At 45.3% G+C, this 24921-nt stretch overlaps 1 protein-coding gene across 1 annotated transcript in view; it reads left to right on the top strand.

Annotated features, from left to right (window-relative positions):
- Nucleotides 1-24921, top strand: part of COL20A1 (collagen type XX alpha 1 chain) — a 50340-nt gene that overhangs the window by 21893 nt on the left and 3526 nt on the right. Inside the window, exons 19-36 of the mRNA XM_023939673.2 lie at nt 4151-4293; nt 4873-5002; nt 5521-5577; nt 8528-8566; nt 10337-10475; nt 12145-12287; nt 12639-12748; nt 13421-13579; nt 15453-15530; nt 16147-16233; nt 18392-18445; nt 19285-19380; nt 19899-19952; nt 20282-20335; nt 20658-20711; nt 22086-22157; nt 22858-22893; nt 24171-24237. Coding sequence (XP_023795441.2) covers nt 4151-4293; nt 4873-5002; nt 5521-5577; nt 8528-8566; nt 10337-10475; nt 12145-12287; nt 12639-12748; nt 13421-13579; nt 15453-15530; nt 16147-16233; nt 18392-18445; nt 19285-19380; nt 19899-19952; nt 20282-20335; nt 20658-20711; nt 22086-22157; nt 22858-22893; nt 24171-24237 — 1572 coding nt within the window. The remainder of the gene's footprint in view (nt 1-4150; nt 4294-4872; nt 5003-5520; nt 5578-8527; nt 8567-10336; nt 10476-12144; nt 12288-12638; nt 12749-13420; nt 13580-15452; nt 15531-16146; nt 16234-18391; nt 18446-19284; nt 19381-19898; nt 19953-20281; nt 20336-20657; nt 20712-22085; nt 22158-22857; nt 22894-24170; nt 24238-24921) is intronic.

Here is a 24921-nt window from a genome sequence, read left to right on the forward strand (position 1 = left end):
GATTTATGTTGACAAGAGGACAATTAGAGCTGTTTGGAGGGTGTAGGAAAATTAATTACTATGTTTTAAGCTATGAATTATGAAATGTCAGAGGAGGTCCCTCAGCCCCACAATGACACGTGACAGTGCCCTTCTAGGCCCATTTGCACAAAGCCAGTCCTTGCTGCTGCTGGCACCACAGCAGGACAGGGAAAGCAATTTGATTTCTGCTTGTCAGCTGCTGTCCTTGTGCAGGAGCCTTGGGAATTGTCAGGCTCTGCTTTCTGGATAAAGAAAATAAAATTCTCCAGGCAGGCAGGCAGGTGTGCAGCTGGGCAGCCAACACAGTGTTCAGTGCCTGGCTGCTGCTGGCCCCTTTGCAGGAGCAGTCAGGACACTGCCACACTTCTCCCAGCCAAAATTTGCTCATGAAATCAATGCTTTGGATGCAAATTCTTTTCTAGTGTTTGAAGTAAGAAGTGCCCACAGTGGCACAGAAGGAGAGGCTGGTGATTTCCAGTGCAGCTCTGGGGCAGGTCAGGGGAAACTTGGGGTTGCCAGAAAATTGCTAAAGGCTTGTGCAATGAATATATGGGATGATGTGGCACTAGGCAGGACTCTGGGAACTCCTGGGATATGGTTATATTTCAAATCTTCAATGTTTCAAGCAAAAACTGCCACCTTGTGCTGTGCCTGGTCAGCATGTCCAGTGGTGTTCATCAGAGCTGGTGGATAACAACCCATTCAGACACAGCATGGAATTCTCTGGTGTTATCTGAAAACCCAGACCCCTTGGTCTGATTTTTGAGCCCTCTCCCCCTTAATTTTCATTATAAAATGAAATTCTGAGGGCTGGAACAGTGATGAAAGCTCTGTCAGAAAGGATGGCAGACTCTGGGTTGCAAGGTGGTGAACAGCACTGATCAGGCTGTGCTGAACAATACCAAAAGTGTGTGCTAGAGGAGGCTGTGGGAGGGAAGAAGTGCTTTCTTTTGCTTTCATCATTGCTTTTCTCTTTTTCTCTCTTGGCAACATCCCTTTATGTAAGGATAGGTCAAGTCATGAAGTTTTTCTCAAAAATGTCTTGGTAGAATTTCCAAGAAATGCTGAAGTTTAAGGGCAATGACTGAAGTGAAACTCAGCAGGAACTGGTAACACAAGATTCTCTCCCTTGTCCTTCAGCCTCCCTGGAATACTTTTTTTCTTTGAAGGTCAAGGGAAAATTTGAGCAATGCTCTTTGCCTATGGTTTTGTGAAATGGAACCGAGCTCCTCCCCTGGGATGAGGTAAAAACACCAAGTTCATTTCATTGAGGGCCAGTGATGCCTCTTGTCTCACCTGAAACACCCATTTTGTGTGTGAGACCAAATGTGTTACATTCATGGGACCCTGCAGACACCAAACCCTCACAAAATACAGAGCATCACCAGAAATGTCATCCTCTTATAAAAACCAACAATGCTCATTGCTGTGATGTGTCCTTTGGAAGGACTGGGATGAGGCCACTAATCTTTCTGGTAGTAAAAAGAGTTGTTTCAAAGCTATGGCTTGAGATTTGTCATTTTATGAACTCAGAATCAGTGAGTAGCTTCAGCTGTAAAAGAAAATTCAGAGACAGTGATATGGTGCAGGTCCCTTCTTGTCTTGGAGAAATTGGATTTTTAAAATTCTTTGTTTTAACTAGAGGAAATAAAAAAAGTTTGGGATTATTTTTCAGTAACCCAGTTAGCAAACTTTTCCCTGCAGGCTTTCCAAGAGGCAGGGCAGGAACAAAAGCATGCTGATGTATTTCCCACAGACAACAAAATTGTCAAAGTGTGCTGCTTACCCATGGTTCTGATGTTTCTTTTTTTCTCTCTGTTATATTTAGACTGAATTCTCATTTGAGTTGAGCTCTCCTTTCACTCTGTTTTATAAATTGTCAAGTGTAGCAAAGTTCTTATCCTTGACCAAAGGCTTTCACAGTGATCACTCGTTATACCAATAAACAACCTTAGCGGTACTTCAAAGCCACACAAACCTTCCAGGCAAGCACAGGGGAGTGCAGATGATGCTTTCCTGAGAGGAATCTGCTGGGACATGGAGGTGCTGCTGAATGGTGATTCCTGGGAAATGCTGGAAGGGGTGGCTTTGGTCCTGCTGAGAATCAGACAAGAACCTTCTTTTGTACCAAGGGAGAGTTCTTTCATCCAGGCTGGGAAAAAAGGACTGAGCAAAAGAAAAGAGTCCCTTGATAGTCCTGAAGGACAAGGAGAGGGCAGTTTGGATGGGAACTGCTGCTGAAACTGGGCTGAGCCATCCTGGCTGGCTTTCACTGAAGCATTTTATAAAGTGCTTGTGTGCCCTGCTCCTCCAGCTAAGCTGTGGGGAAATCTCTTTATCCAGCTCCTCAGTGAACTCTTCCTAGCAGAGTATGCATGGCAAATGAGAGATTGAAATGTGGGAATGAAGCTTCAACCCATGTCAGGAAAAACATGGCTTGTAGTTAATATATAATAGTCATTGCAGATGAGAATTCTGATGGAGTGGAGCCCAGAGTTTTATTATTATTTGAGTATTTGTGTGCCTGTGATGCTGGTTAGACCTGAGAGCACGCAGGGATTGCTCCTGTGGAGGAGCAGAGGTTGGAGAGGTAAACAAAGACACAGATGGTGGCAGAGATGCTTCTATCCTCCAGGGCAGCTTCAGGAGGTGGCCTGTCCCCTGTCTGTCAGATCCATGCCATCAAGTTCTGCCAGGCCCGAGGGCTTTCCAGAATAAACCTGACTCTAAAGACTTCTCCTAACATTCCCTTTAAAGTTCACTTAAGCAGTCTCACCTCAGGTGAAGGAAACAGCCAGTGCAGGCAGCAAAGATCCATCCCTGACAATAAAAGTGCTGCTGAAGTGACTTCATTCCCACTCTTGTTTTCTTCTCCGCTTTGCCTCGTGGTGGTGCACAGCAACAGCCTCCAGACTGATTAAGCTGCTGCAATCTTGGTACAGCCTCAGTAAAAGGAAGCTCATTTTATAAACAAAAGGGAAGGGGGATCAATGAAGATGCAAATGATCTTCACTCAACCTGGGCTTTAAGGTCACCCCAGGCTTTGCTGGGTGGGCAGAACATCCTTACAGGAAAACTGCAGAATAAATACCTCATCACCTGGGTGTGCTTCTTTGCCTGTCTTCATGGCTCACCCATCACTTTTAGTGTCTTCTGAATAAATTCTTCTTTTTCTGCGCCCAGAACTTCTGTGTTTTCACACCAGCATGGGTTTAAGGACAGACACATGCTTTTATGCTTGGAAACAAGCCCCAGGAGCAGATGACCCCATGCTCTTGAGTCTCTTTTTGAACTGATTTAGCCCCCTCTGTCTTCCCCTTCCTCCCTCTCGACCTCTGCCCAGAGAAATCCCTCCAGCATAAGAGCCTCTGTTGTCAGATCCAGTTTTCTGCACAGCAGGACCCCAGGGAAAGAAATGCATTTATGTAATTAAAAATTGCTCGCCTTTGGTCTCTGGCAAACTCTTTTCTGGTTGTCTGGCTCAGCCCACCACCTGTCTGGAATCCATCCATCCTAGGACAGGGCCTGAGAACAGGGGATAGCTCAGGTACCACATGTGACCCATGCTAGAGCTGTGGGTGTTGGTGTCAGAAGCTCTAACAGAACTCTGGTGTGCTGGATGCTCTGGGATTTTATTTTTTTTTTAGAGTAATTTTAAGACAGAAAAACCTGAAAAATATTAGGAATGATGACAGGTTAACTCTGATGTGTGATCCAGGTTTAATTGCTGGTAAAGCTGTTTGTCCAGCTTGATGAAATTTAATTCCAGTTGGAGCACCCCTGGTGTTTGTTCATGATGTGCACAGTGGGTCCCTTTGCTTTGTACTTCCAGGACTCTTTCACCTTTCCAATTTTTCCATTTCCCTTTTCCATTTTTCCCATGTCCTAGGCTTGGCATTGCTGAATGCTTGAGTTGTGGTGTGTTGCATTTGGGCAATCCTCATCCCTCCAGAATCTATTTTCCCTCTTGCCTGGTGCCCAGGGTGCCTGTGTCTGCTCTGAATGTTGGTTCCCTGCACAGCAGAGTGCTGTGGCATTCAGAAATGGGCCTGGAAGCAAACACTGCTGGCTCCATTTACAGAGATTTCTCCCTGCTTTTTATGCTGCTCACCTTCCACCCCTGTCACAGATTCCCGGAGCCCACCCACCAACCTCCTCATCGACTCCGAGACCCCCAGCAGCCTCCAGGTGCACTGGACCCCTCCTGATGGCCGCGTTCAGCACTACAAAATCACCTACAGCCCCGTTTCTGATGCTGCTGCCCAGCAAACCGTGAGTGTCCAGCTCCTCTCTAGGACACAGGCCGAAGGCCCATGGGGACAGTATGACCAGAGGAACTCTGCTCACGCCACTCAGGTTTAGCATTAGGATATCAGGACTCAAACCCAAATCTCTTCTTGCTGATGTGTTGCTTTGTAAACAGAGCTCCAAGACTCTTTTGTAATTAAGATATTTTTCTCCATCAAAGCCACTAATCAGCTTTCTCTGCTTCCTGAACTGGGGTGGGGAATTCTTGGAGGCAGAGGGGTGTAGGATAAACCTACTGCCGCTCTGGCTTAGGGTGGTGAACTATTATCCTTTTAAAACACAAACTCCCTACTTAAACAGCCTGGTTATCCTGTTATAAGGCACTTCTGCTGCATTTCCAAGGGGAGTATTGGGAGCTTTGTATGGGAAAATGTTTTTCCTCTGACCATTGCTAGTCCAACAGCAGCACACAGCCAAGCTTCCTGGGCTGGGCTGAGCAGGAATGCTGCTCACACCCCAGGAGCCAGCCCCACTTACTCTGGGCTGTGAGTGAGAGCTGGAATGAGAGCCTCAAACGCTGGGATCTTTTTCCCCCTGTTGTAGATCATGGCTCCTGGCAGAAGCAGCAGTGTGACCCTGCAGTCCCTGCTGCCTGATCGAGCCTACAAGGTGACCATTTCTGCCATCCACTACACGGGAGAGAGCGAGAGCCCATCCACAACGGGACGGACAGGTACAGGGATCAGCTGGAATGTGCATGTTCTTCATCACCCTCCATCTGTCAGCCCCAAGGCAACCTCTGCTGGGACAATAATGGCCTCACTTGCCTGAGGCCAGGGCTTTGCTCAGAAATAGAATATTAGCCTTGAAAAGTGAAAATCCTGCCCCAATTTCTGTACTCCTGTGAGTTACTGGCAATCCTGGGATGAGTGTGAAGGGCTGGTGGCCCTTTGGGTTTCAAGCCAGGCATCACAATCTTGAATAACAGAGCTCAAGCATAGCCTCAAGTTGGACCAGGAGAGGTTCAGGCCAGATATTAGGAAACATTTCTTCACTGAAAAAGTGGTTAAGCATTGGAAAATGCTCCCCAGGGAAGTGCTAGGGTCCCTCCCACCCAGAAATGTTAAAAACCAAGCAGATGTGGCACTTCCCAACGTGCTTGAGTGGATGTGGTGGTATTTGGTCAAAGGCTGGATTTGATCTTTTAGGTCTTTTGCAGCTTTATGGTTCTGTGATTGCTTTCTCTTTCAGCTCCGGTGCTGTCTAAATTCCCTTCCATCCGAGGATTCATCCCACCTAAAACAGAGGGTAAATCATCTCCTCTAAAGCCCTGCTTTGTTGTTGTTGGTTTGGAACTCAGTAGCAAACAGCACAGTGTGGGCTCTGCTGAGCAGCAGGAAGGGTCCATCAGCTCTTGACAGATGCCCTTGGGGACAATCCAAGGACAACCAGAAACCACAGAACTTCTTAACATCAGGTTCAGTAAAGAGACCGACAGCATTTTAGAGGATTTCTGCACAACTTGACCAAAATGTAGTGCAGGGAAGTGTGACATGTTTTAAATTAAAATTCCCTGTAAAGTCCCTTATTAAATTTAATGAGCATATGCTCTCATGGCTGATAGAAAGCAAACTATGAAATGGATTAGTGAGAAGCATTGAATTAATGGGGTTATAAAAAGTTTTTAATAAGTAAATATTAGAATGCAGATATTGTGGCAGTGCTGGCTTTTCCTAACTATTTGAAACTATTCCAAGCAAAATTTCAGTTTTAAAATTTATTGAGTGAAGTCAAGATTGAAGAATAAGGCAACTTAGATGAAAAAAAATTCATTTATAGCTATCAAAGGACATACCAGATTAAGTTTTCAAGTGGTTTATTGAGGTGCACAGATCACAGTGGAAAAGTCCTGTGAACTTTCAAGCAGAAAACAATCTTCTCAAAAGGCCGATGAGTCACCTTGTAAAATTTAATATAGCAGTGTGGCCATGGTGGCTGAAAAGACAATGGAAGAAATATTAAATTCTTCATGTTTTATAAAGTACCTTTTTTTTGAAGAAGGAAAGACAATATGTAACAATGCTGGTAAAACAGTTGGATGTGCAATAAATGACTCCTATATTGATATATAACCAAATTATTGAGAGAAGTGGTCTGAGGTTGCAGGACTGAACGCTTATTGAACAGTGAATAACTGCATTGGTCTGGGATTTGGTGAGAAAAACAAAAACCAAAGAAAATAACAAGACAGCAGGAATCTTAGGCTGGAAAGTCTAGGGAAAAATCTTCAAAGCAGAAATGAAACTTCCAGTCAGGGACCCTTGCCCTGACTCTGAGAGGCTTCACCCAAGCTGAGCGTGGCCTGATCAAAGAGCTGTGAGCAATCCCAGTGCTGCCAGCGGGGAAGGAGGGGAGAATTACCAGGGATGTAAGCAAGAGGGACTCTGGGGCCTGGGCAAGGGTCAGAAAGAGCTCACTGACTCCTAAACAAGAAAGTCAGATGCCTGGAAAATGGACATGATTACAACCTGCTTTGGGAGCATTTCTAGTTTGTTTTTCATTCACCATGCTTCAATTCTGAGAAAGCTGGAGAGGGACTTTTCACAAGGGTGTGGAATAATAGAACAAGGGGGGTGGCTTCAAACTGACAAAGAGCAGGTTTGGATTAGATGTTAGAAAGAAATTCTTCCCTCTGAGGATAGGGAGGCCCTGGCACAGGTTTCCCAGAGAAGCTGTGGCTGCCCCATCCCTGGAAGTGTCCAAGGCCAGGTTGGATGGAGCTTGGAGCAAGCTGGGGTAGTGGGAGGTGTCCCTGCCCATGGCAGGGGAGTGGAATAGGAGGAGCTTTAGGGTTTCTTCCAACCCAAGCCGTTCTCAAAGCTTTAGAAAAGTTGGTTTCTGGAAGGAGCAGGGAAAGAGCAGTGTATAGGTTGAAGATCCTGCATCCAAGGGCTGGATCAAGCTCAGCATTGCAAGGCTCAAGTTTCAGAAGCTGATTTTTTAATGGATTTCCATAGATCCTTTCAATAGTTTTACACCCAGTTCTACAGGAATTATGGTATGTAAAAAATTAAGCATTGGTTGGAACAATGGAGGTCACAGCACCTTGTAAGTTTGTGATTTAAATCCTGGCTTTAGTGGTCCTGTGGCCATCAGATTCATAGGTTTGGGTGCCCTTTCTCCACCACAAGGAATGGCATTGAAACTCTTACAGGCTTTGGAATCTCAGGTCTTTCAGAGCGAGTAAGTCACCTCCTTTAAATGTTTTACACATTTTACAAAAGTTAAGCTGCCAATAAGGTAGGAAATGGCATTGACACAAGAATGGCAAGGCTGTGCTGAAGCCTCAGTACAATGATCTCTTAGATTCTATTATCCTGATGACCTAGAAAAGCCCTTGTGAAACAGCCCATCCTGCCAAGTATCCTTGGTTTTCAGGGACATTTCTCATTTTGTGTCAAGCATTCCCTTTGTCCCAGCTCCATCTGGCATCCATAGCCTGGGATGTACACGGCAGCAGATGATTGAAAGTAGCATTCATGAGCTGTTTTCTAAAACACCCCTTTACCTGAGCCTTTAAAGAGAGTGCTCTTAGCCCTGGTGCCTCATGTTCCAGCTTCACATCCCTGCCTCTTCTCTTGCTTTTTGTCCTGTGGCATCTAAGAATATTCATCAAGACAATTTCTGAAAGACAAACTGCAAAACTTTTCAAAACTCTCTTTGTTTTCTGAAAGAAATAAAAACCCAGATTCTCAAGTTGAGATACATTTTTTTTTTATTTATTTGTATTTTTAATTGCAAGTGCAGGATTTGAAATGGCATATATTTTTATGAGTATATCTTTATTTTACCACACTACTAAGGTATTGTTAAAAGAAAAAAAAAAAAGTTTTGATGTCTGTTTTTTTTTAAAAAAATGACAAAAATGATGCTGTCTTGTATTTCATATCATCAGGTGCCAGGCGAGTTAGTCAAAAGAAAGTGATCATGGAGACGTTTGATGATGAAAGACACTATTTTTATTTTGGTGATAGGCAAATCAGGAAACAGCTTTTATGTTTGCATAAACATCAGTTCTCTCTTTCTCCATATATATAAACAAGGTTAAAGTCCAAGCTCTAAATGAAGCTGCAGGATATTCTTAGGTTTGCTGTTTTCCCTTTGCTCTGCCTAAAGGTACTGTGTTCATTTTGCTTCCATAATCCCCTGCTGTCTTTTTTTTCCTCTAACAGTTTTCCCTTTTATTCTGTTCTCACAGCCTGCCCCACCATCACCTCCACGGAAGGTTCCATAAGAGGTACAGTAGCAGATCCAAGCCCTGGTGCTGCTGGGCTGTGACTGAAAACACTGCCTGGTCTTGATTTGGAGACATGCAGGAGCTGAGTGTAGGGGAAATGTCCCAAGGAAAAGGGGAGAAGTGTGAGAACCAAAACTGGAACATATCTTTTATCAGGTAGAAGAATATTTTGCAGTACCTAAATTGTTATGCTCTGCTGCTCCACCAGCTCGTGCTCTCAGCTGTTAGTGCTTAACACCAGGATTTTCACCAGCCTTAAGGAGGTGAAGCTTCAAACAGCCCTTGAATTTCAAGAGGATTTGAATTCCTAACTCACAAAGGCTTCTCAGACTGGCAAACTCCAGAGCACTCAGTTTGTCCCTGGGATCACCTGTGCATCCTTCAGAGGAGGTCTCACTGCCCCAGGAGCTCTGCACTCAGGCTGTGCGGATTTTGCTGGAATTTCCCCTTTCTCCTGTCTGTGCCATGAGAGCCGCCCATGCTGTTGGGTTTGCTGCAAGTGTTTCTTACTGAGAAAGCAGTGAGTTCTGCTTGGGAAGGGGCATCACCTCCTCCCCTGAGTTACAGGTGAGACTGAGGAACTGGCTGCAGTTCTCAGGTCTGGTTACTCCAAGGTTCAGTCACTTCACCTCTGCCCAAGGCCAGGCTGGAGGTGGCCCTGAGCAAACTGATCTTGCAGGTAACATCCCTGCCCATGGAACCAGGTGGTCTTTGAGATCCCTTCCAACTCAAGCTGTTCTATGATTCTGTGACTCTGTGAGAATAATGGGATTGTATTTCAATATGTTTTTAATTGTGACTCAAGCCTTCTCTTCCTGTGCATTTTAAAGGAAGTCTCAGAGTCAGAAGCTCTGTACCAGTGATAAATGGGCCTCAAGTAGGTAATTTATTTTGGCAAACTCCCTTGTACTGCTGGGATATGAAAAAAATAATAAAATAAAAGTACCCTGGGCCAACCCCTGGGCAAAATAAAAACTCAAGCCAAGAAACTGCAGAAGACTGTGAATGGTGAAGGGGTGAGGGAATCCAGACTGAAAGCACTACACTGAAATGAAGCCCTTCCATTTGCTCAAGAAGGACCCATTTCCTTCACCCCAGTCTGTTGCAAACTCAGATAAACTCAAACAGAATCCAAACGGTGAGATCTTGTCTTACTGAACAGAAAACTGAAATGGAAATGACTTAGAGCTTAATGATCAGCTGGGGGCGAAAGATGAAGCTGAATGAGCCAGAGAAGATGTCAGAGGTGTCAGAGGAGAATCTTTGTAGCCCACATAAGGCAGGTCAGCCCTGGGTGTCTCCTGAAAATAGAGAGAAATGGAAATGTTCACATTTTAAAGTTTTTTTCCTATTTTTTTTCTGGCTCTTACACATAAGGCATTTCAGAGTAGAAATCATTTTCTCTCTCTGCTAGCAATTACTGGACTGATTCCATGCCTTTTGAAGATAATACTTTGCGTGTAGTTGAAAGGAAGAAATCGTTGGAGTAACATCTTTCTCATTCGGGTATTTCTTTTCATTCTGAAGATCTGAAAACACAGTTGTGAAAGTCTCCATCTTTTGTCCACTCTCCTCCAAGAGGAAGATATTACAAAAAATGTGCACAATCTTATTTTCCTTGGCTGCCATTTGAGGGGTACACTCGAGCTGATGTGTCATTAAGGGCTTTTTCTCCTGCTGCCTTCTCTGTGCTAATTCAATCTGCTCTTCAAACCCACTTCTTTTGCTCTCCTGCCTAACCACTGATTTCTCTGTTTTCCTTTGTTCCAGGATTTGATATGATGGAAGTTTTTGGCTTGGTAGAGAAGGAATATTCCTCCATTAAAGGTGTAGCCATGGAGCCCTTTATATTCAGTGGCTCCCGCACCTTCACCCTGTTCAGGGACATTCAGCTCACCCAGAGGACCAGGTGAGAGCAGAGCTCTGGCTGCTGCCATCCTCATCCTCACTCTCATGCCACGTGCATGGCAAAAGAAGGTTGTTTTGGGGAGGAATGGTGCAGCCCCTCTGGCAACTTCCAAATGAAATGATAAATATGATGAGCTAAATCAAACCATTGGTAGATTGGAAAAATAGCCAGAGGGTTTTTACTTAATAAATAAACCCCTGACTTTCCTCAACATGAGTTGTCATGTGGAAATTAAGGGGACACAGTAGTACTTATTATACATTTGTACAGCCAAATATTTTCACAGTGTTGTTTTTGGTTTCTACAAAATCACTTTTTTCCAGCTTTTTAGTTGCTGTGATGGACATGAGGGTCACATCACATATGGACACTGCACCAGTCTTTAGGCATGCTGCCCACAGCCACCTACACTTCAGGGATGGCAGTTTGAGGTCACATTTTCATCTTCAATACCTTCTCCCAAATATCTGGTTTGGGGAGAGAACTTTGCTGTAGAAAATATCATTTGTAGCTGCTCTCTGCAGCCTGGGCTGCATTGATGAGAGGGAATAACCCTGGCTCTGGGTTGTGGCTTGACCCCATTCTGTTGCATATGAAGCTGCTCCACAGGGTCCCAAGCAAGCCAGGCAGCTCCTGTGACCTCATTCCTTTTTTATGATTGTGAATCAGGAGTGATCTGACTCCTGACATTCATTGCTACTTTGTTTAAAGCCTAATTACTGAGCCACTGACTCCACTTAATCTTCATGAAAGAAGCAAAGCTTCTTAGAGTAAACAGAGTGGGGGAGATTCAGAGAACCCTTTGGTCTAAATATGCAGGAAATGATGGGCAAATCCTTTTGTTCAGCTCTTATAAATGCCTTTCCAAGGACACTACCCCTTCAGAAACTGAGAGAGAAAGAAAAAACCTTGTATTATTTATGAATCAGTCTTGAAAAGATGCCTGATAGATTGTGTTTATGCCATGCTAATGTGTCCTGTTTCAGATTACAGGAGTGTTTCAGGCAAAACCAATTTGACCTTCCCTTATTGCCTTGTGTCCTCTCACTGCTGCTGAGCCTAAATCCTGCAGCTGGCATTGGGGACCCAAAGGGAGATTTTCTGTGGGCTCAGTGCTTATCCCTGAAGGGCATTTACACTGATTTAGGATAATAGAATCATTTAAGTTGGAAGAATCACCGAGTCCAACCACTACCCTAATGTTGCCAGGTCTGCCACTAAACCATGTCTCTAAGCAAAGAGTTTTGTGCCAAAGTTTAAAATTTTACCTCGTGATATATGGCAACCATTCCTCTGTCTTGAAGAGGAGGCCTGGGGGAGTGCTTTGGAACCTGGCAGGGATATTTTGTAAGCCTCCACTGAGCTCTCATCTCAAAAGCACTGAGGCTGCACTCGCTGTGGCTTGGCATTCCCTGGGGCAGCTCTGGCAGTGATGGATGGACACCAGCTGCTCCAGCTGAGCATGCCCCAGGCATGAGGAGAAGGCCCACGAGTGCTCATCGCTCACCACAGACTTCAGCAGCTCCGGGATCTTTCTGGACATATCACCACCAGCTCCTGGGAGCAAAGCTTGTCCAGGCCCCCCTGCCCAGCAAACACCAGCATGAGGCTGCAGGATGTTTCCACATGATTTAAATCACTGATGTTTCCTTGCTTTGTGCCATTGCAGTGATGTCCACCTGTTTGCCATCCCACCCGAGCACACCATCGTCATCCTCCTGCGCCTCCTGCCCGACACCCCCAAGGAGCCCTTTGCCGTGTGGCAGGTCACGGACGAGGACTTCCAGCCTCTCCTGGGTGTTAACCTTGACCGTAAGATTTCTTGCTAAATACATTAAATCCAGGTGTTTCCACACATCTTGCAAGCAGCAGAACTCACTGGGAATGTTTCAAGGGTTTCCTTACTCAGCAGCAGTTTCCTGGGAAGCTTTGTCGTGGCTGCCAACCTCACATTTAAAACACTGTCCAGTGCAATTGAAAGACTTGTTTTCATTTTCATTCTACTTGTAGCATAGTCTTTATTTTTACATATTTTTTTCATTGTTTAGAAGTACTTCTTGATAACATAGGAAATCTTCCACCATGTGTAAGCCTAATTATTTACTATTGTATATATGTGTGAAATCAATTTCTAAGCTGTTATTTATCTTATTTTCCCTGCAGCCAGTAAGAAATCCTTGACCTATTTCAATCATGACTACAAGGCTGATTTACAGGAAGTCTCCTTTGATGAGCAGGAAGTGAAGAAGATATTCTATGGGAGCTTTCATAAGGTCCTTATCAAGAGAGGGAGAAATGATCTCACTCTGGTCAGGGAGTATTGTTCAAACTGAGGAGTGATCATCCAAATGCTTTGTATCCTGATTGTCAGGGAAGTGGCCAACCTCTTTGATATGCTGAAATTCATAATTGTAAAGAATTGAGGTGGATCTCATGATCAAAATATGATTTCCTCATATTGATTTTTCCCTTTTCCCCCAGACTCCAAAAACTGAGGTGTTTTTTAGGTCTCTATAATCAGGAAAATTGAAAAGTAATTAAGTTTTTTTTTAGACTTTAGAATTTTGGTAACCATTTAGTTCTGGATGAAAGGAAAAGAGAACCCAGAAAGCCACTTTTTATAACTCATAACAGGGTGGGGGGTTTTGGCTATCTATGTCCTCATAGCAAAGAGATTGCACTCAAATGAGCAATGAGCTCTTTCTGTGGGTATCCATGGGCAGGTTCAACACTCAGCCCCAGAAAGGCTTCTCCCTAGGAGAGGTGAGGGGATCAACAGGTGAAAGCACATACTAAAACTCACTCCCGATCCCCCCTTCACTCATTAAGAACACCCAACCCGTGCCAGCAGCAGGCTGGGGATGGGACAGAAGGTGTTACTGTCACTAGAGACCCCCTCATCCCACCACGGAGCTCCAACACGGCTTTTTCCACCTGCTGCCCAGGTGCACGTGGCCGTGAGCCACTTCAAGGTCAAGCTCTATGTGGACTGTAAGAAAATAGCAGAGAAACCCATCAACACCCTTGGCAGCATCTCCACCGCCGGCTTCATCATGCTGGGAAAAGTGACCCGGACCAGGGGGCCCCGGAGCGGCTCGGTGCCGGTGAGTGCTGGGACACGCTGCTGGAGCTGGCTGGGGCAGGAGTGTCTCGTCACCCTCAGCTGGTGCCTCCCAGCACTGGCAGAGAGGTTTTGTCCCTTCTGCCTTGCTGTGGGGACTGTGATGGGGGTGGCAGCAGGAGCGTGTCCCAGAGGAGCCTTCTGCTGGCGGCACCCCCGGGCCTGGGGAAGCACAGCTCCTGCGCTGAGATGCTGAGGCAGACAGGAGGGTTTGGGAATTGCTTCTGCAGGGAATCTTGGGCACATCAGCCCACACTGAGCAAAGTCAGGAAATGCTGGTGGCTGAAGGCAGCAGAGCTGGGTGTGCCTGAGTCTCCAGTGTGTTTGGATTTGTCTATCTGAATGCAAATGAGGGGAAAATAATCTCCAGTGGAGAGGCTCTTTATCAGCTGCTACTTGGAAAAAAACCTCAACCCAACAGTGAGTGGCCTGTGGGTATGTCCTCCCTGCTTCACACAGCTCTGCAGGGAGCTGCTCCCTGCAAGGGAACAGGAAAAGGGGATGGGTGGACTCGGTGCCCTGGCCTGTGCACAGTCCTCAGGGCAAAAACACCCTTCTTCTGTCTGACTGTTCCATTCTTATTCCCTAAAGCAGGAGAGTTAATCATGTGCAGAATCAGTGGCAAGTTCATCACTCACAAGGCTCTAGTGGGGCTGTAGGAAATCATTCCCCACTGATGTGAAGATCTTGCAACTTTGCTCTGCTTTTAGATCTAGATGTCCAGGGGAATACAGCTCATCAGATGTTTGCTTTGAGGCAACTCCCCTTGCCTCAAAGCAAACTCTATCCCATGTGCATCCCCAGTTGCAAACTGAGGGGCAGAGGTCTGGAACACACCAGGAAAAAAGTGGAATTGCCCGTAAGAAATGGGGTCTGCTATGTAACAAACCAGGGGACAGTGTGTTCAATCAGCATTTACTTGTTTCCTAAATAAATTCTCTGGCAATTTGATCACAAGCCTGTGGCCATCAAGCATGAATCTGTGCTTTCCTTGTCCCTCCCAAATTCTCTCTGCTAGCAGCTTAGCTAGGCAGGTCTGGCCAAATAATCAGCTTTATGCCATCCCTACTCCTGTTGCCTTTCAAGCACAGCAGCTTTCACATGTTCTGCAGCTCTGCTCTCCTTGAGAAGACAGAGTGCCTCATTATTGGTTATCATGGAACGTTATTTAATTTAAGAAATCTTTAAATGCCACTTGATCTGCAGGGCTCATCTGTATCCGTATGCTGCCTGTCACTCTCCCTGGGCTGTACAGCTCGCTCCTTCTTAAATGCATGGAATGAAAGAAAAAAAAAAAAAAAGAGAGGAATGGTGTCAAGGAAAGAGAAATTAATCTTTGCCTCATTATTTTGTTTGGCTTTGTGCAGTGTGTGCTTTTTTGTTAATCAAAATGGGAAGATGTGGCTGTTGGGAGGGAGGCAGTGAGAGACTGGTTGGGCTTTCTGGGGGAGGAGGATCACATCTGCCTTTGGAAGCGTTGCCACCACATTTACCCTTCTCCCCATGCCCCCAAGGGGAGCAAATCAAAGTTTGCTTTCACATTTTGGTGGTGCTGAAGCCCAATTAGTTGAGAACCTGCTGCTATTGCAGGGCTGTGAGTAAACTGGAGATGATGTGATACTCCTTTGTTGACTTGCTTAGAAAGACAGAGACCTGTGGGCTTGTGGAAAGCTCAGTCTGGGGGTAGTTCTCATGTTGTGGCTTTTTGGGGGCACAGTTATAATTGGGATCACACAGAAGACTCCTGTCAAATCATACCTGAAGATTATTTTTATCACTTGAACTTCACAAGATTTGGTGATGGGTGGTGGGAGCCAATGCTACTTTCTTATCAAACTCTCTTTTTCCTCCCCCAGTTCCAGCTGCAGTCTCTGCAGATCTTGTGCAGCAGTGTGGGTGCAGAGCAGGACAGATGCTGTGATCTCCCTGCACTGGTAAGACAAGGGCACTGCTCTGCTCATTGACAGGAATCTGGGGAGGAGGGGACAAGTCCATGGCACTAGGGTGACACTTGAGATGATTTTGATAGACTCAAGAGGGAAAGCATTTTTTTCCTCTTGGGAGCAACATCAGTGTGTTTCTTGGTGAAGTAAACAAAACAATGTTTGCTTCAAAAAGAATGAAAACTTACAGTCCTGGTGCAGTGCATATTTTTTCCTGGCACGACCTCATCCTGCCCTGTCCTACAGCTTTGCTGCCATCTCAGCCCCGAGGCACAACATCCCCCACTCTTCCTTTCACTTCTCTTCTCAACACAGAGAGCTGCTATGTGGGGTGTAAAAATATGTAAAAAGGAGAAAATTATCTTCCAATATGTGTTTTGCACATTGCAGGCAGGGCTGGCTCATAGCTTTTTCTGTCTACATTTGTTATTCAACAGAAAAAATAAAGCACTTGATTGCTCACAAAAATCTCAGTGGAGTAGAAAAAAAACTCTGCTTTTCTTCAAGTAAAAGACTGAATTTTGAAACACTGAATGTTGTACTTGTGATCCATTCTGCTCTTGCTGTGCAGCTGCTCATGACTGGTTTTGGCTTGATTTCATTTCAGAGGGATGAGGACACCTGCCCTACCTTGGCTCCTGCCTGTTCTTGCACTTCTGGGCGCCCAGGCTTGCCAGGACCCCCAGGGCCCCCTGTAAGTTCACCCTCCCACCCTGTGTATTGCGTGTGCTGATGCTGCTTCATTTCTTGTGGTGTGTTGGGCCCGTGGGTAACACTCCTGGGGCTGTGTGAAGTATCAGAATCACAGAATCATTCAGGTTGGAAAAGACCCTAAAGACCATTGAGTCCACCCTTTAATCAGAGCTGCCAGGCCCAGCTCTAAACCACGTCCCCAAGAGCCACAACTACACCTTTTAAATCCCTGCAGAAATGGTGACTCCACCCCTGAGCAGCCTGTGCCAGAGCTTAACTCTTTTGGTCAAGAAGTTTTATCCTCATGTCTAATCCAAACCTCCCCTGATGTAACTTGAAGCCATTTCCTCTCATCCTAACTCAAGGAGCTTTTCCAGGGCAAGGCTGAGAGTTTGCCTTTGCATTTTGGATGGTGATGAAATGGGGAGATGGAGACTTGGCAGCGCAACAGCTGCAGCTGGGAACAGGCTGAGCAGCTCCTGGTTCCACATTAATCCTCTTAGGAGAGGAGGACAGGTCACCCTCAGTGTCTGCAGAGATTTCATGGATTGGAGGCTCTTAAACTCTCTGTAAATTTAAGAAAAAAACAATTCACCAAAAAAATCTTCCTATCTGGATCCTATGTTAAATTGGAGCCTTGTAAGTGTGTGTGTGGGTGGACAGTGTAAAGAGAAAGGGGAGACTTTGCTATCCTGTCTGTCCCCAAAGCTCTCTTTCTGTGCAGTGAATGTCACTTGCAAAGAAAACCCTGAAGAAATGAGAGGGAAGAGAAAACAGCCATTGCATATGCAGTATGCTCAGGAAAAAGGGCATAAATTCTACCCTATCCATTATGGATGCAGGAAAGCTGTCATGGGTTTAAATCCCAGGAGAAAATATTCCTGTTAAACACTAGGAAGCAGTTACAAAAGAATTTGCTTTTTGAAAGTCTGGGGAAGAATATTTGATTTGCACAAGCCAGCTGAAACTTGACACGCAGCCTTTCCAGAGCACCTCACTTCAACTACTCCAGGTGCTTTTCTCCTGGAAAATAACCATAATGGAAATATTTGCCTCCTTTTTTGACCGAAAAGGTCTCAGATCACCTCCTGTACCGACCTGTGGTTTAGCTGTGAGCTGAGTTCCGTGCAAGGAGAGTGCCTCATTGCAGAGTAATTACTTGCTCGTTCCGGTGGAAGTTTAATTAACAGCACACTCCACTGTCACAGTTTGCTCCAATATCCTAAGTGCATAATTACCAGCTTGCGTTGCCCTGTGGTTTAAGCATGTGGTTTAAGACAACTCCTTAAAGAGCAGGACTCTTTAAAGCATTAGAGGAAATCAGGTTTTGACACATAACCTTCTCCTCACACCACTGAACCCTTGGTAATTTGCTGCAGTTACAACAGCACTCACTGCTATTTTTAAAATTCCAGTTAGCAAGACATGTCCCACCTTGTATTTTTCACTGTCCTTAATGAGTGGGTCTGACTAGATCCAACTGGCTGCTGAAATGAGTTTCTGGGCACTTCTGAAAGCACCTTTCCCAAAGTTCCCTGCCTGTGCTTCTCAATTCAAATGCATAGGGTTTTCTTTGTTTTGGATGCAAGAATAGCTATGCTCAGATTAAGATGTCAAAAATTCACACAGAATGAGTTCATGCCAGAAGGTTGGCTTCTTCTCCCCACCCAGAGTTAGGCAGAGGCAGAGCTAAGCCAGGTCTCCCAGAGCCAGGTCTGTCCCTGATCTCGGCACATGTCACTGCTCTGGGGTGGAGAGTGTAAAACCCAACTGAGTTCCAAAGGAGTGTAGATGTGAGCACCCCTTTTCTTCCTTCTCAAGCGTGTTCCCATGTCCGTATGAGACATTGTCTCAGCATGGATCCACTGAGAAGGCGTTGGAGGGAGGTTAAACAGGTTGAAACTTCATCTCTCTCTGCTGAGAATAAGTGCTGTGTTCCCAATGCTGGTCATGGAGGGGCTGGGTTGTTAATTTCTTCTTCCCTTTCCCACATTTCCTGAACAACTCAATTAATTTTCTTCTTGCTTCTATTCATTTTGAGCTCTGTGGGGCAGGAAACATCTTTCAGTGTGGGGCAGTGAAGTACACAGAGTTCTGTCCCCCAGGCTGCTGGTTACAGTGCAATAAATAAAATGATGCTCTTTGTGTCCCACTGGCAGGGTAGCCCTGGGAGGAGAGGACCTCAGGGGGAGCAGGGGGAGCCGGGACCCAAGGTGAGTCCTTAGGCTGGTGATTATCTCACTGCAACAAGCTGAGCCCAGAGTCTTAACACATCCAGGAGGATGGGATCACTTACTATTAATTAAATGCTCTGTTAGGCTTTGGAAACTGAGATGATGAGCCTGATTGTGCTGAATTAATGCACTGTACATGGTCAGCAATGTCCTCAGAGAGCAGCTGTGCTGGGACAGGGTCAGGCTTTGTGCTGTGGTTGTTGTTGCTGCCAAATCTCCTGACCAGACACACTGGTACTGCCCTGGGGCAGAGCAGTGTGAGGAGGGAGGCAGAGAGGGAACCACAGCCCTGAGGAGGGCATGAGGAATGGCTGGGTCTGAATCCCCCAGCCCTGGGGACTGTAGCAAACCCTGGTGCAAGTGTTCACAGCTCCGTGGTTCAGCACAGGACAGAGCCAGAGCAGACCACACTGTCTGTCCCATTTTTTGGGATGACATTTGGGAAAGCAGCATGGCTGCAGGGGAAAGATTTGGGGGAAGGAATGAGAATGGACACAGACCTCAGAAATGGGCTAAGGAACGCTTCCCTTTGCTCTCTGACCACCTTGAATAACAGGAATAACTTCTTGAGAAGGTGAATTGTGCTCTGCAAAGCAGCCTCTACCGCTTTGCTGTCTGCTCTCACGAAAGATGGACACAAATCTTGGACCTAAAATACAAAGGCAGCTGAGGTTACTGGAGATGCCTTCAATGCCCCAATTTAATCTTGAATCCTGTGGATGGTTCATGCTGGTCCAGGCCATGCAGTGCAGCCCATGAGGAGAGCAGGCACCAACCACTTCCTTCCCCTATGATTGTTTCCTTGTCTTTGCTTTCAGGGTGAACCAGGCCCACCTGGACAAGTAGGACCAGCAGGTCCCAGTGGCCAACAAGGCTCTCCAGGTTCCCAAGGAATCACAGTTCAGGGCCCTGTGGTGTGTAACCTCTTCCATTGCTTTTTATTTTGTCACTCGCTCTTCACTCTTCACATTTAGAACCTGTCTCTGAAATGGGTGTCACTGCTGGGATTTGTGTATTTACATCACCCTCACGAACAGCTGAACAGCTGCAGAGGGAGAGATGACAATCACTGGGTTTTATGCTGACGAGGCCCTGCACTTAATCATTCTGGCCAAAGCCTGCTTTTGTCCAGACTCTCCTTAATGGGCTTTTATTGAAAGCAGCCCAGTGGGGTCCCTTCCAACTCAGGATATTCTATGAATATTCAGTCATTTCTCTTTCCAGTCATCATCATGGCTTGGCAGGGAGTAGTGGCAAGGGCTGCCACATGTCTGGGATGGCAGAATCCCTGTGCACATGCTGTGGCTGTAAATTACCCTGGAACACTGCAGGGAGGAGGAACAACCTGGGACAAGGATGTGGAGCAGCAGGATGCTCTTTTCCTTAAAGTGTTCTGCCTCACCGCCAACTGTGTGCTTCTGTTTTATCCAAGGGGCCACCAGGAATTAAAGGAGAGAAAGGAGACACTGGAATCCCTGGCATGCAGGTAATGGTAAACACCACTCTTACTTGTCCCAAAGATTTGCCTTTTTTATTCTCAGTAACTACTTTAAGCAAGTCAGGAGAGTTGTTGCTCTTGTCTGCTTGGGAACTGTCATTTTGGAATGCCAAAGGGAAATGGAGTCACTTGGTGTAAGAGAGATAGACCTATCTGGAAGCTGGATATAATGGAATTAAAGCTGGGATAACAGCCTTTGCTCTATGCAATGAATAACTCTCTCTCTTCTTTGACCTTTCTCTTCTGTTCTCTGTTACAAGATGAATTAGGGCAATGATAATCAGATGCTGACTTTACCCAGCATTTCTGATTTACAGGGCATTCCTGGTGTGCAGGGAGCTCCGGGCAGGGATGGACTTCAAGGTGCAAAGGTAAAACACCTCACCCCTGAGGTTTTATGCATGAGTGCCTAAAAATCTGCTAGGAGTGTCCCAGCAGAGACCCAAAACATCCCAATGCAACTCCCAGTGCAGAAGTGAATGATCTTTTCACAAAGGGATTGGGGAAGAAAAACGGGATAATTTCATGTTTGGCCAAATTTGAGCAGATGCCACCCTTCCTGCTGGTTGACAGATCCTTTTTTCCCCACCTTTAGCAAGCTCCTGTTAAAAGCAGGACGTGGAAAAACATCTCACTGCTTATGAGGTCTCCTAGAATCCTCTCATCAGTAAATGACTGGATTTGGCTTTGCAGGGGGTGAGGGGACTCGAAGGCACAGCTGGGCCTCCAGGACCTCCTGGACCAAGGGTGAGTACCTCCTGTGAGTGATGCACTCTGAAATCTGTTCCTCAGCAGAGTTTTGTGGTTTCACCTGGAATTGTCAGGGCAAACCCCCTTCCTGGGGTACCACGGGGAACACCTGGCACATCCTGCAGGTGCCCCCTTTCCCTGCCACTCTCAATGTAAGAAGAAAATCCTTGGCTTCCTCTGGAAAGTCCTGAGGAAGCTTCATCCCAGTAGGGAGATTCTTTGCTGTTTCGCTTTCCTGACACTACTGTTTTCCAACTGTTGGTTGAGTTGGAGGTGATTTGGCTTGTTAGACTGAAATCAACAGGAGCTGAGGATGCAGGCAGTGTGAAAGGTTTTCTCCCCACGTCACTGCCAGTATCTGCTGCCAGGGCTGGATGGAGATGGGTGTAGCTGCACTCTGTCGTGCCCAGGGTAGCAGAACTTTAAGATCTGTTGATTTACAGCTCCTAATTGGAAGGCACCACAGGAACACTTCATTTTACTTGGGAAACTGAACCAAATTTGGGTTTAGTTGATGGCTGGTGGACCTGATAAGTTACTGATTCTCACAGCTCCATCTCACAGCTGAGTCTCACTGCTGAATTATAAGGAATTTGGCAGTGGCTGTGCTAAGTTATTTATGGGAGCCAAGGTTGAATTAGGCTCATAACTTTGACTTATTCATCCTGGGAATATGTGGAGCTGGCATGATTGAGCCTCAGCTTTTTAAATATGAGGAAAGTACTGTCACCTTCAGAGCAGGCTCTGAAAGCTGTTCTGGTGCTGCCTTGAAAACTTTTCTCATTTTGACTGCTCAGAAAAGTTGCTAATATCTACTGAGTTCAAGTATAATAGCCAGAAAATTCTAAAACAAAGTGTTTCTGCTAGTTGCTTTTGGCTGATTTTTTCTTCCCTTTATGGCTCCAAAAGGCACAGATAGTTCACAAAGAGGAGATGACCACAGCAGGCACTTCCCACTCTCTAAGCTGCTGTTGATGTTGTAAAGTATTAGAGGTCAGCAAAGGTTTTAAAGGAAAAAGAAAACAACCATGTGGTACTGGGAGGCTGAAGAAGAGGGCTGTGCTCTAGGCTCTGTCTAAATCTGAATATATAATGAAAGATCAAAAGCCTGTAGGATGTAAACTACACTGCAGTTTGCTGGCAAAACTCAGCTTTGCTGGCCTGGCCATAATTGAGATGGTGATGGGAAATGATGTGAGCATGACTCACACACAATGTGCTTTGAACAGTGGGCTCGTGGCTGGACAGGAAACTTAAAGCTACTGTTCCCTTGCTTGAGTCCCTTAAAGTCCCACCATGGGTGCCCCTGGAGCCCTTGAACAGAAATAAACGTTAGGAATTAACTGGATTTTTAATCTGTAATGTCTGCAGGGTTTCCAAGGAGCCGAAGGCGCCCGAGGCAGCAGCGGTGAGAAGGGACCTCCAGGTGATGTTGGGCCAACAGTAAGTTTCTGCTTCTGGGTCTCAAAGGCCAAGACATAAAATAATTGAATGGAAATGAGCTGTTCCCCCAGCATCTCTGCCTCAGAGTCTGAAGAATGGTTTAAATTCACACTCATCCTTCTCTAGGAGCTGTCTGGGAATTCAAAACTCAGGCTACTGATCTGTTGATAAAGCACTCAACAAATCCCACCTCCCTTCGCCCTCTGCAGATTCACCTGCTACACAAAACCTAAACAAATTTCTGGTGTAAGATTCTCAAACAAATCAAGAAAGTCACTCCTGAGCTGGAGCAGCCAGCAGGGCTTGTAGGTGAAAACACAGATCTAAATGTCACAGGTATTTCTTCTCCTCAGATGTTAAAAACCATCGTGTCCTGTTGGGAAATCTGTTCTAAGAGCACATCTGAGAAATTTCTGCATTCCTGTTGATGGTGCTTATCCCACTGCTCCAGTTACTGATTCATTATTCTTTTTCTTTAAAAACAAAGTTTTTGGGTACGAGTTCATACTTTTAAGTACAGATTTAAAGCTCTTACAATCACTGCCATGAGGTCAAGGAAAAAACAAGAGTGTGAGAAACAAACTTTGTGCTCCATGTCCCACTAATGTAACTCACATCCCAAAAATGTCTTTGTTTGCTTGTTTTCTGTTCTTCCTTTCCTTAGAATTCTTTATTTTTAATTTTTTTTTTCCCCCTTTAGGGGCTGCCAGGTCCCAAAGGAGAAAGAGGAGAGAAAGTGAGTTTTTCTGGTGCTGGGTGACACTGTCAGAGCATCATACCCACAAAAGAGTGGATGTGGTAACCTGAATTGCAGCCTTTGCTTACAATTCCAAACCAAACCTCTCCAGTGTTGGTTGTACCTATTGTTTGTTGCCTTTCCTTTCACCTGCACAGGCTGGGCTGGTGGGCTATAAATAATCCCACAGCAGTCAGGAGCTCCTTAGTATCACTTATAGTAATAAAGCAGAAATGTCAAATGCAAATCCATTCTTTGCTGAGAAGGGAAAAAACAAACCAGCTTGGCTCCACTTTCTTCTGGTTTAATGTGTTACAAAAGGGGAGTAATTTGTAATAATCACTGTCTGTGGCACAGGACAGAACCCTGGCACTCAGGACATCCACACCACCTTGGAAAGTTATTTTATTGGGAAAAGAAGTTTTTCAAGTGCTTTTCATCCTGACTTCTGGTTAAATCAAAATGCCATGACTTTCTAGGAGTCATTGCCAAGACTGACTTATGCAAATTCTTCTTCAGACTTTTGTCTTAAGTTAATGCCTCAGAATTATAATTTTTAGGAGCATTCTCCTACCAGTCCCACCAACTTTTCCTTTTCTAGCATTTTTTTAACACTGGAACTTTCCATTTCCCCCCTCCTTTGGGTGTTGAACAGAGCAGCTTTTTAAGCCTGGATTACCTGCACTGTGATCCAGCAAGTGATGTATGTTTTATAAACAGTTCTGGAAGTAGGTGCATTAGGTATGAATTTTCACAGTCGGTGCTTATTTTCAAACAGGTTTTTGCATTTTTATCGCTTTTCCCTACTTTACTAAAACTTTCAGAAGGGCCTATTATATATGATTTATTCAAAATAATACAGTAAGAATCAATATTCATAGAAGATGGAGTCAAAGATAGGACAATGTAATATCTGATCATACTAAATGTTTTACATATCACAGAACACTGAGTTATAGACTTAGCATCTTTTCTGATAAAATTTGAGGGTGAAATTTGCTCTCCCTTTTTTGGTAATTATTTAGATTCGGTCTGGGCCTTTTGATGTGCAGGAGAAAAGCAATTATTGATGTTTCCAATTTCAATTTTCTGGTTTCAGAGCTTCGTGATAAATAAATAGAGCTGCATTTCACAGTAATTAATATCTCTGGAACTCAAGCTGAGAAAATGAATGGGCTGAAAGCTATCATGCATTATGAGATCGATCCTTTCTAAAAGATATTAATACTTCCTTTCTTTCTTAATTAAAAAAATAAAAAAAAAATGCTTCATTGTAGGGGGAACCACAGTCTTTGGCCACAATTTACCAGCTCGTTAGCCAGGCTTGTGAGCGGATGATTCAGAGTGAGTATAACCAACCCAGCTCCTGAGTCTGTTCATGTTGTGATGGGACAAGGGGATGGCTTTAAGCTGAAGGATTGGATTTACCTTGCATATAAAATTCTTCCCTGTGAGGGTGGTGAGGCCCTGGCACAGGGTGCTCAGAGAAGCTGTGGCTGCCCCTGGATCCTTGGAAGTGTCCAAAGCCAGGCTGGACAGGGCTTGGAGCAGCCTGGGACAGTGGAAGATGTCCCTGCCCATGGCAGAGGTTGCAATGAGATGAGCTTTAAGGTCCCTTCCAACCAAAACCAGTCTGTGATTCTATGATCCTATGACTCTCCAGAGTGGAAAACCAGAGGAGAGGCAGCCTGTAGTGATCCCAGCAGATCCATGACCCCATGCCCTGCTGAGCACCACAAACAGCAAATGTCCCATCTCAGGCTCTAAGTGCTACTTTGGCTTTATTGGATGGCATTAGCACAGAAAATACATGCAAAATATTTATTTGAAAAACCCTTTGGTGTTTTGCAAAGCCTCCTTTATTTCTTAAATGGAAAAGCTTGAAACTAATTTGAGAGAAATTATTCTTTCAGCCAAATGTGCTGATTCCTCCCGAGACGAGGCAGTTTTGTAAAGCTCCTGTGCTGTGATGCACAAAGAGAAGCAGTGCCTTGTCCAAGGTCAGGCAGCAAAGTCATCACTCAGCTG

The sequence above is a fragment of the Cyanistes caeruleus genome, chromosome 16 (genome assembly GCF_971803275.1).
Source record: "Cyanistes caeruleus chromosome 16, bCyaCae1.hap1.1, whole genome shotgun sequence".
Classification (NCBI taxonomy): domain Eukaryota; kingdom Metazoa; phylum Chordata; class Aves; order Passeriformes; family Paridae; genus Cyanistes; species Cyanistes caeruleus.